The 13,655-nt window shown below is 42.1% G+C and overlaps 1 protein-coding gene across 4 annotated transcripts in view; it reads right to left on the bottom strand.

Annotated features, from left to right (window-relative positions):
- LOC119518528 (cytochrome b5 type B) overlaps positions 1-13,655 on the bottom strand; it is a 179,941-nt gene that overhangs the window by 56,073 nt on the left and 110,213 nt on the right. For 3 of the 4 annotated variants that reach the window (XR_005213795.1, XR_005213796.1, XM_037815728.1), the window contains exon 4: positions 2,044-2,138. Coding sequence is in view for 1 of the 4 variants with exons in the window: in XM_037815728.1 (XP_037671656.1) it covers positions 2,044-2,138 (95 nt within the window). In the remaining 3 variants the exon portion in view is untranslated. Of the gene's footprint in view, positions 1-1,859; positions 1,941-2,043; positions 2,139-13,655 lie in introns of all 4 variants that reach the window. The other variant, XR_005213797.1, reaches the window with a different exon arrangement.

The raw sequence follows: 13,655 nt of genomic DNA, 5'->3' as shown, positions 1-13,655 counted from the left end.
ATTGAACTCTATGTATAGAGTATCTCATTTAAGCCTCACAGCGCCCTCGTGGGGTAGGTACTGGATTATCCCCACTTTACAGATGAGGAAACTGATTCACCAAGAGATAACCTTACATAACACCACAGCCAGTTATTGGGAGAGCAAGATTTCAACCAGGAGACGAATTCCAGAGTTCATCATCCAAGCCACTACATTCCTTGAGATTTTTTTAAATAGACTTTATATTTTAGTACGGTTTTAGGTTTACAGAAAATTGAGAAGGAGTTGCCATATACTTGCATCAGGTTCTACTATTACTAACATGTTACATTACTATGGTACATTTGTTACAATTAATGTATCAGTATTGAATACATCAGCATTCTCTCATTCTTTTTTATCTATACTTCTACCCACTTGGTATCACCACTACATTCTATTATTTCTAATTCTTACATTGTTTCAAGTAAAATTCACACATATTAAAATATGCAAAGCTTAGGCTATAAAATTTTAAGAAGTAGATACACCTTAACACAGCGTTCCCTCCCCATTTAGAACATTTCTACCTCCCACTGATCTCCGTCCCTTTTCATTCAGTACCCTCTACCCGTCCATCTAGAGGCAACCGCTGTTCCAATATTTTTCACCTTAAATTATTTTACCTGTTCTACATCTTCAAATAAATGAAATCATGCAGTATGCAGTCTTCTTCCTGGCTTCTTTCATTGAGTATAATGTATTTGAGATTCATCCATGCTGTTGTATGTTTCAGTATGTCATTCCTTTTTATTGCTGAAGCAGTATTCCGTTATCTTCATATACCACAATTTGTTTAACCATTCTTGTTGTTGGACATTTGGGTTGTTCCCAGTTTTTGGCTATTGTGAATAAAGTTGCTGTGAACTTTCCTGTACACGACTTTTTGTGGGTATATGTTTTCATTTCTCTTGGGTAAATACATTTTTGTGCATTTTTGTTTCTGCCTGTGCTTAACATCCCATAGGAACTCAGAAAATATTTGATAAAACGCACTGAGTTGCAGAACTAAGAGCTGTGAGGTAGCAGGAACATGTCATAGAATGAAGTACAGCATCTTCCAAATGTGAGCATGCACACCCATAGCAAAGGCTGAACAAAAAGAAAGGACATCTGAGGTAGAGAACTGCATTGTCAACTGCACCAGGCATTAGCCACATATGGCTATATATATTTAAATTAAAATTAATTAAAATAAAACAAGGTAAAAAAAATCAGTTTCTCACTCATATTAGCCACATTCCAAGTGCTCAATAGGCACATGAGAATGGCTGCAGTACTGGAAACCCCAGAGATTATTTCCATCATTGCAGAAAGTTCTGTTGGATGGCACTGGTCTAGAATAATGTTCAGTTGATGCTAATTGTCATTATTTTGGGGTGGAGAGATTTGAGGTGAGTTTTCTTATTATTGAACTTCTTGACCTGTTTGTAATGAGCATTTATCAATTACTGTCACATTTAAAAGCCCCTTCCCAAAGGTTAAACCTCATGACCCTCAGCTGACTATAGATATGTTGAATTATGGGAGTTCTTCAGAACTCTTGCATCTGGTCATTGATTTTGAATTCTAATTTCCTGGAGATAGCACTCAAAAAGTAGTACTAAGAATCTCTATGCAAATTTACTTACATATGCATAAAGAAATTCTGGAAGGATACATCAGAAATTAGGAATATTTGTTACCTGGGGGTGGGGGGGTGGGGTAGATCTCTGCAGTTGGGGACAAGAATGGGAGGGAGATTTTCCATGTGGATATATCAACTATTTTAAAAATAGATTAAAAAATGAATTTTAAAATGTGTCTTATCATTTTAATTGCACAAATAGCATACATACAGTTGTAAAGAAATTCTAGTAGTAGTCAGTGAAATTCCTTCCCCTGAAGAATATGTTGGGTGAGAATCCTCCCAGATTTATCTATATTATGGACAAACACATATGTTTATTATACAAACAGGATCATAGGTACCTTGCTCCACAACGTGCTTTTTCCAATAACAACATCTCTTAGACATTTTACCTTGTCAGTGTGCATGGTTCTTGAGCTGTCACCAGAGTCCTAACTTTCTTCCTGTTGATGAGGGCTGGGGAAAGACAGCTTCTAAAGCCCCAAGACTTAAAAAAAAAGGAAAAAAAAAAAGTTAATTTTCCTCTCCAGGCAACCCCTGATAGCACCTCCACATCTCTTTTGACACCCCTGATTCCAGATGATTACAGAACCCATCAGTTGGGATAGGTAAATCCCACCCACTGCTGCCAGACCCCATCTCCTGTTAGCCAGCAACGGATGTTTCTTGGGTGGGTTTGCTTCAATGACCTTGGAGAGTCAGTTTCTTTACTTCTTGCCTTCCCCCTTTGTTGGGTGTCTCACTGTCCACACCTTTCCAAGGTAAGGCAAGGGAAGTGAGTAAGGAGCATTTCCAGAGGATTGGGTGGGTGTAGGGTGGGTGTGGGGAGGAGACAGGGACATGGGGCATGAGTCACCTACAGATGTCTCTGATGCGTTTGGAATTCACCACCCAGAACCTAGATGCAAAAAGAGAAATTCCAGGTCAAGCCTTTGGCAGGGCTGGTGAGTGGGCATGTCCCTGCCTGCTAAGCCAGGTAACTGCTCTAGCTTCCAAGGCTGTTCTACCAGACCCATTGGACTGAAACAACAAAGGGCTGGTTTGTGGCCAATAAAAGACAACTCAGGGGAGTGGGAAGCTCAGTGAGGGAGAGAAAGAAATACTAGACCCTTCCTCCTCCTGGGCCTTATCTCATTTAATGTTTTGGTTTGCTCAGACCCCCACCCAAACACATGGAGTTTTCAGGAATGGAAAGCCCTAACATGTCCATTGTCCATTCTATCTAGTACATATAGACAGTTCCTTAAAAGAGTCACCAGTTACTGCCAGGTGCCCTTGAACAAGTCCCTGTCCTCATCTCCCAAATGGGAAAATGCTTGCCACATGCTACTACACAGGGAGTTGGAAACTGGTACATGTAAAAGTGCTTTTTACATCTGAATTTTGCAAGGGGAAGGTTGGGACCTAATTTGTGGGTTGTAAAACTAATTTAAAGGATTTTCAACAAGGGTGCGAAGACAATTCAGCAGGGAAACAACAGCCTTTGCAACAAATAGTGTTGGTACAACTGAATAGCCACATACAAAAGAATGAAGGTGGACCCCTACCTCACGTCATATACACAAATTAACTTAAAATGGATTGAAGACCTAAATATAAGGGCTAAAGCTATAAAACTCTCAGGTGAAAACATAGGTATAAATCTTCATGACCTTCTATTTGGCAATTGATTCTTAGCAACCAAAGGAAAAATAGATAAATGAGATCTCATCAAAACAAAAAACTTCTAGGCTTAAAAGGACACTATATAAAAAGTGAACATATAATTTACAGAATGGGAGAATATATTTGCAAATCACATATCTAATAAGGTTCTAGTATCCTGAATATATAAGGAACTCACAACTCAACAATGAAAAGACAAATAATCCAGTTTAAAGATGGACAGAGGACTTAAATAGACATTTCTCCAAAGAAGATATACACATGGCCAATAAGCACATGAAAAGAATGCTCAACATCATTAGTCATTAGAGAAATGCAACTCAAAACTACAATGAGATTAGGATGGCTATAATCAAAAAGACAGACAATAACAAGTGTTGGCGAGGATGTGGAGAAACTGGAACCTTCCTACACAGCTAGTGGGAGTGTAAAATGGTGTGATCACTTTGGAGAACCATCTGGCAGCTCCTCAAAAAGTTAACCATAAACTTACCATATAACTCAACAATTCCACTCCTAGATATATACTCAGGAGTAATGAAAACATATATCTACACAAAAATTGTACATGAATGTTCACAGCAGCATTATTCACATTAGCTAAAAGGCAGAAACAACCCAAGTATCCATCAACTAATGAATGGATAAAGGAACATGGTATATTCAGACAATGGAATATTAACTGGCCATAACAAGGAATGAAGTACTGATACATGCTATAGCATGGAAGAACCTTAAAAACACTATGCTAAGTGAAAGAAGCCAGACACAAAAGACCACATATTGTATTATTTCATTTATAAGAAATTTCTAGAAGAGGCACATCTACAAAAACAGATACTAGATTGGTGATTGCCAGGAGTTGTGGAGGAGGGAGAATGCAGAGCAACTGCTTAATGGGCATGGGTTCTTTTGGGGTGATGAAAGTGTTCTGGAATTAGATAGTGGTGAATATACTAAAAAACCCTAACTTGTGCACTTTAAAATGGTTTAAATGGTGAACTTTGTTAAATGAATTGTATCTCAATAAAAATTAATTCAGAGGATTGCAATATTATTGATACCTAATTTACATGCAATAAATGTATCCCTTTTCAGTGTAGAGATCAACATTTTTTTAATGAAACTCCATGACACCACCACTTCAAGCAACATAGAGAAACTATTCATCACTTATGGCTGAAAAGGGGAGGCTAAGCCTACCTATAATTATGCCTAGAAGTCACCTCCAAAGAACCTCTTTTGTTTCTCAGATGTGGCCTTTCTCTCTCAAAGCCCAACTCTGCAAATAAATTCATCACCCTCCCCCCGACATGGGATATGACTCCCAGGGGAGTGAATCTTCCTGGCAACATGGGACACAACTCCCAGGAATGAGCCTGGCCCTGGTGAGGGATTGAGAATGCCTTTTTGACCAAAATGGGGAAAAGAAAGATAACAAAATAAGTTTTCAGTGGCTAAGAGATTTCAAATCGAGTTGAGAGGCTATCCTGGAGGTTACTCTTACGCAAGCTCCATCTAGATATTACAAATGGCCATGGTATGCCAAGCCCTAACCGACAGTAGTCCCGAAATACTTAGGTCCCTGTCTGAGACTCTATAAAAGTTTCACTCACTAAGTTTATGTTTTAGAAACTTAAATCCACCAGTGTTCCGATGCCAGATAAGTCCCAAAACTCTCCAAAAACATCAACCAGATGCATTTCTCTTCCCCGTAATACCAACACCCCTTTTCAACATGAACAGGTTAGGGTGGTCACTGCCTAGATACCCCTGAAGATATAAGCATATAATGCTTCAAAATTTGCTCTTCAGCAACTTGTTAAATCATACTTTGAAAGTCATCACTTTTCTGTATATATGTTATATTTCACAATAAAAAATGTAAAAATAAAAAAAAAGGAAGAAAGAAAAGAAACTGTTCTTCATGCCCCAAAAAGTTCCTCTGTGCTCCCTCAGCAATTTTTTCCAATAGACTTGAATAGAATAGAAAATACCAGAATTCATCATACGTAGTAGGGGTATTATTTCATAAAATCTGCATTTCAGTTATATTTAAAGATGTGCTTGTACACACCACACATATATTCCAGGGTTCTTATGTAGAAAGTATTCTGTATCCTGGATCACAGTCAAAAAAATCTGAAAGCTTCTATTGAAACACGAAGTACCATATTAAGATGTTTATTGTAGAAGTGTTATGTAATCACTCTGAGGTTTGCTGTATTCCAGGTTCTATGCTACATACAACAAATAATCTCATTTAATCCTTAGAGCCACCTTCCACGATGCACCTCATTACCTCTATTCTACAAATGAGGGAACCAAGGCTCAGCACCTGGAAACTAGGTCTGAGTCCAAAACTATTGCTTCCACTTTGTGGGCTTATAACTCCAGCTGAACCGTCAAATCCTGGAAGACACAGACAATATCTGTCAGTCAGCCCCAGTTAATTCATGTCAAGCAGAGATACTGTTGGAATGCCAGCTGCACGCAAGGCCCTGCCCTAGGCTAAGAGGGGGAGAGACCCAAGAAGATGCATTTCTCCCTCCAAGGAGCTTGCAGTCTAATGGTGCGGTGCACACCCACCAGACAGCCAAAAGGCCCTATGTGCCAAAGAGAGGAACACAGTGTCACGTTCTTCTTTGTAACCCTGGGCGTGATTAGCCAGTGATTACACTCGATGGACTGGCTTTTCCTACGTGCAGTCACTGGGAATGCTGCCTCAGCCTTTCTCCAGGACAGTCCTGGCCATCCAGGCCGGGTGGAACCTGCCAGGCCTACTCCCTTCTGGGTTGCTCTGAAAAGCCCGAAACCTGGAGGAGCCCTGGGTGACCACGTGGTGCTGTGGCTGCTGGAGGGACAGGCCAGGTGGCTTGCTGGAAACATGAACGCTCCCCAGAGCAGCAGGGACAGGTTGGGACAGCATAGAATTGCTTTGTCTTTAGGTTTTTTGTCCCTAAGTGCTCCTCCACGACACACCATTGGTCTCTCATTTAAAATAAGTCAAGTTCTCTTCCGCTGCCATTTAAAATCCAGCTCCACACAACGCTGTGCTGTTGTGGCGCGCCAGCAGCCCCCGGGGACAGCTCCACCGCCAGGGAGGACACGAATGAGTACAGCACTACAGAGGAATTTGCCCAGGGATCCAAGATCAACGCTAGTAAGAATCAGCAGGATGACTGTAAAATGTTTATTGGAGGCTTGAGCTAGGATACAAGCAAGAAAGATCTGACTGAATATTTGTCTCAATTCGGAGAGGTTGTAGACTGTACAATTAAAACAGATCCAGTCACTGAAAGGTCAAGAGGATTTGAATCTGTGCTTTGCAAAGATGCTGCCAGTGTTGGTAAGGTTTTGGAAAGGGAAGAACACAAACTGGATGGCACCAACCTCAAAAGGGCCAAAGCTGTACAAGGGAAAGAACCCCTCAAAAACGTATTTGTGGGTGAATTGAGCCCAGATCCTTCTGAAGAACAAATTAAAGAATATTTTGGAGCATTTGAGAGATTGAAAATATTGAACTACTCATGGATACAAAAACAAATGCAAGAAGAGGATTTTGTTTTATCACATATACAAGATGAAGAGCCAGTAAAGAAACTATTAGAAAGCAGGTATCATCAAAGTGGTTCTGGCAAGCGCGAAATCAACGTTACACAACCCAAAGAAGTATATAGGCAGCACCAGCAACAATAGAAAGGAGGAAGAGGGGCTGCAGCTGGTGGACGAGTTGGTACTCAGGGTCGTGGGTCAGGGCCAAAAAAGGATATGGAAATTACAATACTCCTATGGTGGAGAGCAAAATGATGGTGGCTATGGCAGATATGATTCTACTGGGAATAACCATGGGAACGATGGACATGGGCAGGGATAAGCATGCTGTGGCCAACAGAGCATAGATGGCAAGTCCTGCCAAGGGGGTGGCAATCACCAAAACAATTACCAGCCATACTAAAGGAGGCCATTGTGGAACAGAGGCGGAGATGTGAAAGTAACTCATCTTGCAGGAAGATGTTGAAAACTGGTCTTCTGTTGATCTAAGATGACTATTTTGTAAAAAGACTTTCTAATGTACAAAAACAACTGGGTCCAACTGATAGAGCTGCCAATTTCTTTGATTTTACTTTGTCCTTCACTAGCTGTGTTATGACTTGATGTGGACTTGTGTTTATACAAATTTCATTTGTTATTTCATGTTAAATCTCAAATAAATGCTTCCTTATGTGCTTGTTTGTTTGGTTTTTTTTTAAAGTAAAGACGGAAGGCATAGGTTCTATCTTCCAATTAGCCCTAACTGATTTATTACTGGTTAACAAGCCTACTTATGTCAGGACCTGAACTCCCTCTTTCTTCGTTAGTTTCTTTGGCATCATTAAATCTTCTTACCATTAGGAAACATCTTAAAAAGGTACTTTTGGACATCACTGCACTCAACACACCCTCAGGGTCTGAAAAAGTCAATAGCCCCCAAAGGAGACCCAGTGTTCATCCAAGAAGTAGCTAAAACTCTGGGAACCTCAGCGTAATTAAAGCCTCCTCAAGGTGCTGAACTGGTTCCACCAGTCTGGGGATGATGTGAAAAGAGCCTGGATTTTGGAATCAAACAGACCTGGATTTGGATCCCAGCTCTGTCACTTGTTAGCTATGTGACCTCGGACAATTTACCTACCCTCTCTGAACTTCTGTTTCCTCATCTCAAGAAATGAGGCTAATAATGTGACTCTCACAGGGTTAATTTGGGATTACAGGAGACCAAGGTATGCAGTTGGCACTTAATACATATAGCATTCCTTCCCTCCTTCCCTCCTCCTGCCTGCCAAGGAGATTCACATTCTGCAGAGACAAGAACAGCCAACCAACTTTCTCCTAAGGAGGATTTGTATCTTTGTTTATGTTTTCTCAGAAGTGAAGGGACTGTAAACTACAGACTGGAAAGAGCACCATAAATCTGGCCCTTCTAAAACATACTAAATGAGAGTTTCTATGGGGTCTTAACATTTGTAACATGTTAAGTACAGGGAGAAGGGATTGTCTGCACCGAGTGTATTCATCTGGAAAACATTTGCAATAGCACAGTCCACCATTCTCTATCTGTACCACCACCGTCAAGAGCCACACCATCATCTCCCACTCGCTGGGACCACTGCCCCCAGTTCCACTCCTGCTCACCCATGATACACTTCTCTCCACGGTGGCCACTTCTGAAAAATGCAAATCAGACCACACCAGTCCCCTGCTCTGCACTCTCCCTTATCTTTCCAGCACACTTACGGTAAAATCCCAACTCCTTCCCAGGGTCTGCAGAGCCAGATGGTTCAGCCTCTGCCTCTCTCTCCCACCTCCCCTCCTCACTCCCGGCTCCCTCTCTCTGTGCCATTCACACGAGCTTTTCTGTCCCTCAAGCAGGCCGACTTATTCCAACCTCAGGGTCCTTGCAGCAGCTGCCCCTCTGCCTGGATACCTCCTCCTCCACATGGCGGCCTCCTTTTCAGTATTTCGTGTCCCAGCAGAAATGTCGCCTTCTCAGAGACATCTTTTCTGATCCTGTCTCTGCCACCATCACATTGATCACCTTACCCTATTTTATTTTTATTCTTGCACTTGCCACTGCCTAAAAGGATCTGGTAGTCCCGGTGCCTAGAACAGTGCCTGGCACACAGTGGGCACAGCATATTTTAAAATAAATGGCCCCTTTGTTTCATCATTTAAGCAGAAATAAATGATCTTCAGGATGGTCCTTTCTTCATATTGGAGGTTCGAATGTGCAAGTGTCTAGACAGTTCTTTTATTTTTGGCATTTTTGGCAAAGTGGTTTGCTCCTGGAATTTAACAAAACCAGACACCGCCTGTCTCCCCAGCGTCTCGTCCAAAGCTGTGCCGCCTCTCCTTGAATTTGCCGAGACTCCTGCTGCCTGGCCCCTCCATAACAGAGATGCACGGATGACAAAAAGGTTTTACCAGTCCCACTGGAATATTCTGCTGCCTGAAAAATCGGAACTGTACTGGGCTGGAGGCAGCCTGAAGCCACCAAGGGCCCCTGCTCTGCCGAGGGCTGGACACATGGGATTAATTCAAGCAGGAGCCAGGCAAGAAAAGCTGGCCCGTGAGAAGTGCCAAAGAAAGGGAATTTTAAACTCCAGACTGAAAAGAGAGCTGGAGGGGTGGGGGTGGGAAGGACTCACCCTACTTAACCCAGAGAATCTTAGCTGGCTAGGATTGATATTAAATGTTCAATTTTGGATATCTACATGTATGTGTGTATTTTAGGGAGAGAATCCCTAGTTTTAACAGTTGCATTAGGATACGTGCCTCAAAAGGTTAAGAACCACGGATTGGGAAGGCATGCAATTAGGTTAGCAAATCATCTCCATCTTAAACATGACCTGAGCTGAAACAATCACGAGAAAGGAAAAGTGCTTGGTGCTCCAAAGAAAACAAAAGCCACTTCCAACAGGAATTGGCTGTCACATTCTCTGCACTTGGAAAAAAAATCAAGAGAGCATCCGCCCAGCCTGCCCAAGGCCCATCCCTTAAGCCCAGGTCTCCGGGGAAGGCTGCGGGCCTTTGTTTTCCAGTCTGTGGGCAACTGGCTGGGCAAAGAGCCAGAGGGGAGAGACCTCTGTGGAAGAAAATACAGTGTTGTGCCAAGTTGTGTGGGATCGAAGCACCCTGTAGGTGGGCTCTAGCTGATGCCATGGCAGAGGTGCCGCAAAGACCCCCTGGGGTAGGAGCAGAGTGCTGGCTGCAGACTCAGTGTTCCCTGCGCTTTCTTGACGTGGTTCCAGCCAGGATGTTGGGCCTGCTTTTCCCTCTTGATGCCCTGGGGCAGCACACATATTAATCATGGGCCTTGGTGCTTTTCTAAGTAGATTTTGAACTCTTCATGGCCGGCAAGCCCAAATTTCTCCCTGTGGCAACTGCAGCGATCAGTCTAGAGCTCCTGCCTGTTTAAGGTTATGTGTCACATCTGGTGTTCAGAGGACACTTCCTGTCCCTGACCCTCCTTGCCTTTGTAAGGGGAGGACCTGGGACATGGCAGAAGTCCCAATAAATGCTGGAAGGCACCCCGGGAGCAGGCGGGCAGGCCCGGGGCCAGCGTGCTTGCCAGCACTTGGCGTAATCTCCAGGGAGGGTGCAGTCCACACACATCCTGACTTCCAAGGGGCAGGCCTCGGGGTCAGCCCACAGCCGTCTCCTTTCCTGCTCAACCTCTTTGTAGGCCCCAAGGATTCTCACTCTGCCTCCAGTTGTTATTTTTCTATATTTGTATATGTCCTCTCATCAGTATATCCCTAAAGGGACCCTTGATTTCTTCCCCCTGATCTGTTTCTCCACTAAGCTGCCCCATCTTGGGAATTGGCTCTTTCATCACTTGGGTGCTCATCCTTCAGGTCTCAGTGTAAACAGCACCTCCTGCTTGGCAAGACCTTCCAAGACACCAAATCTGAAGTACCCTCACCCCACCCCACATGAACATATAACAGGATGCTCTAGTGGGCCCTGTTTATTTATCACCCCCTGTAATTATTTTGTTTATTTTTCTGTCTGCCCACCCCAAACGTAAAACCCATGAGGATATGGATAACTGGTCTCCATTTGCTTCTCCAGGTTTGTTCTCCAGCCTTCTGCCCTGTGATCTGTGCCATGGAGGCTGACTGATGGGGACTGCCCAGGTTCCTATCCCCTCTGAACCACAGTTGTATCTGTTAATGGGAGGCAGAAGTGGGAGATGGGAGAGCAGAGAAGAATGAGGTCAGGGTGCTGTTTTCTGACTCCCTCCCGGCTTTACTTCCTGTTGGACAGTCCTCTCCATGGCTTTGCTGGGTCCTGATAACCACTTTCTTCCCTTGCCCTTTCAGGCCGGGGTAGCCATGCCTATCATCTGTCACCAACCCCAAAGTGCTTCACCATCTCTTCATCAGGGTCTCTCTTAGAACTGACCACACTTTTGCAAACAAACCCTTCATTAAACTCTCCTCTGTGACCCCTTCTGAAAGTGCCATTTGTTTCCTACCAGAAACCCGACAACGATTCTGACCAACACAGGGGCCATGTCCAATTTTCCCCAGCAATGTGCAAAATGCCTGGCATGTCTTAGGCATTTAACACATGTGTTTTAAATAAAAGAAGGAGTTATAAGGATACTGTGCTTTCTATTTAGTTAAATTTCTATTGAGGAGATGATTGTGGGAAGATGGCAGAGTGGGAAACTCCAGGAATCAGTCCCTGTTGAACTTGCAGGAACAGTCTGAATCAACTATACTGAAACTCTGGCATCTAGCACACAAGGAAGAGCCAGAGGAAGAAGCTGGTAAATAGCAGTAAATATTGGTGAATTTCATCCTATGGGCAGGAGCTTCTATCCTCCACTTGCCAACCATGTGACAGGCAGCAGTGAGGACTGCAGCCTGGACTCCAGATGCAGCTTGCTGGTGCCAGGGTGGGCTATAAGGACCTAGTCCTCCAAAGTCCAATGGTGTGTGGACTGACCGCTGGTCACTGCTTCTGATCACCTACTTCAGATCACTAGGGGGCCAGCTCTGAGGGCAGCCATTGTTCCAGGTCCCCTCTGGCAAAAGTGGCAGAGGAGTCTTAAGGAAGTGGTACCAATATTTTTTTCCATTCCCTGTTTGGGAGCAAAAATAATCTGGAGAAGTAAAAACTTAACAGCTCCAGCCCTCAACAACAATAACAGCCCAAATAAAAACAAAAACAAAAACCAACCTAGAAAACCCAGAGGAGTAGGAAAACTAGATTTCCAGAGTTATAACATCATAATACTCAGAATATCCAGTCCTCAAAAAAAATTTACAAAACACACAATGAAATAGGAAAGATTGGCTCATTCACAGGAAAAAAAGAATTTGCTAGAAAATTCATGAGCATGGGAAAGCTCATGTACTGGAATTATTAGTAAAAGACTTTAAATCAATTGTCTTAAATGTGTTCAATGAGCTAAAGGAATTCATATACAAAGAACTAAAAGCAGTTAGGAAAACATTGTCTGAACAAAATAAAGAGATAGAAATTACAAACAGGAACAAAATAGTAATTTTGGAGCTACAAATTACAGTAACTGAAGTGAAAAACTCACTAGATGGATTCAACAGCACATTGGCATAGGCAGAGGAAAGGATTAGTGAACTTGAAAAAAAGATCACTGAAATTATCCACTTTCAGGAGCAGAAAGAAACAATAATAAAGAAAAATGAACAGAGCCTGAGGGACCTGTGGAACACAATTACTTGTGCTGACATATACATCATCAGAGTCCAAGAAGGACAAAAGAGAGAAAAGGGGCAGAAAAACTACTTGAAAAAGTAAAGGCTGAAAACATCCCAAATCTGATGAAGACATGAATATACATATCCAGGAATCTCAACAAACTCCAAGCAGGATAGACTCTAAGAGATCTACACCAAGAAACATTATAGCAAAACTGACAAAATCCAAAGACAAAGAAAGGATATTGAAATCATCAAGAGAGAAGCAACTTGTCACATACAAGGAATCCCCAATAAGATGAACAGCAGATTTCTTACTAGGAACCATGGAGGCCAGAAGACAGTGGGATGGCATCTTTAAAGTCCCTAAAGGAAAGAAGACTGTCAGCCAAGACTTCTACATCTGGCAAAATTATCTTTCAAAAATGAAGGAGAAATTAAGACATTTACAGATAAAAGTTGAAACTGTTCATTACCAGAAGACCTGTCCAACAAAGAAGTGCTAAAGAAGTCCTTCAGGCTGAAATAAAAGGACACTAGATAGTAACTGAAAGCCATAAAATAACTAAAGAACAAGTAGGTAAATATAAAATCCTGTAATATTGTACTTTTGGTTTGTAACTGTTTTCCCCCACCTCAACCTATGTCACATGCCAGGCAAATGTGTAAAATAACATTTAAAATCTATGTTAATGGGCCTAAAAAGTACAAAGATGTAATCTGAGACAATAACAATATAAAGGGGGAAGGAGGAAGATACATAGGAGTAGAGAGCTTGTATAGTACTAAACTAGGTTGGTACTAGTCGAACTAGGTTATTATTGGTTTAAGATGTTAATTGTAATTACAAAGGTAACCACTAAGAAAATAACTAAAAAATATAGAGAAAAGGAAAGAAGAAGGCAGTCAAAACGGCATACTTCAAAAATGCAACTAAATTTTTTTTAAAAAAATGGTAGTAATGGAGGGATTGAGTAACAAAAAACACACCAGAAATACAGAAAACAAATAGTTAAATGGCAGAAGTAAATCTGTCTTTCTCAGTTATTACATTAAATATCAATGGATTAAATGCCCCTATTAAAAGTCAGAGTGGTAGACTGGATTAAAAA

Source organism: Choloepus didactylus, chromosome 22 (genome assembly GCF_015220235.1).
Source record: "Choloepus didactylus isolate mChoDid1 chromosome 22, mChoDid1.pri, whole genome shotgun sequence".
Classification (NCBI taxonomy): Eukaryota; Metazoa; Chordata; class Mammalia; order Pilosa; family Megalonychidae; genus Choloepus; species Choloepus didactylus.
This window is presented reverse-complemented; position numbering and strand designations above follow the sequence as displayed.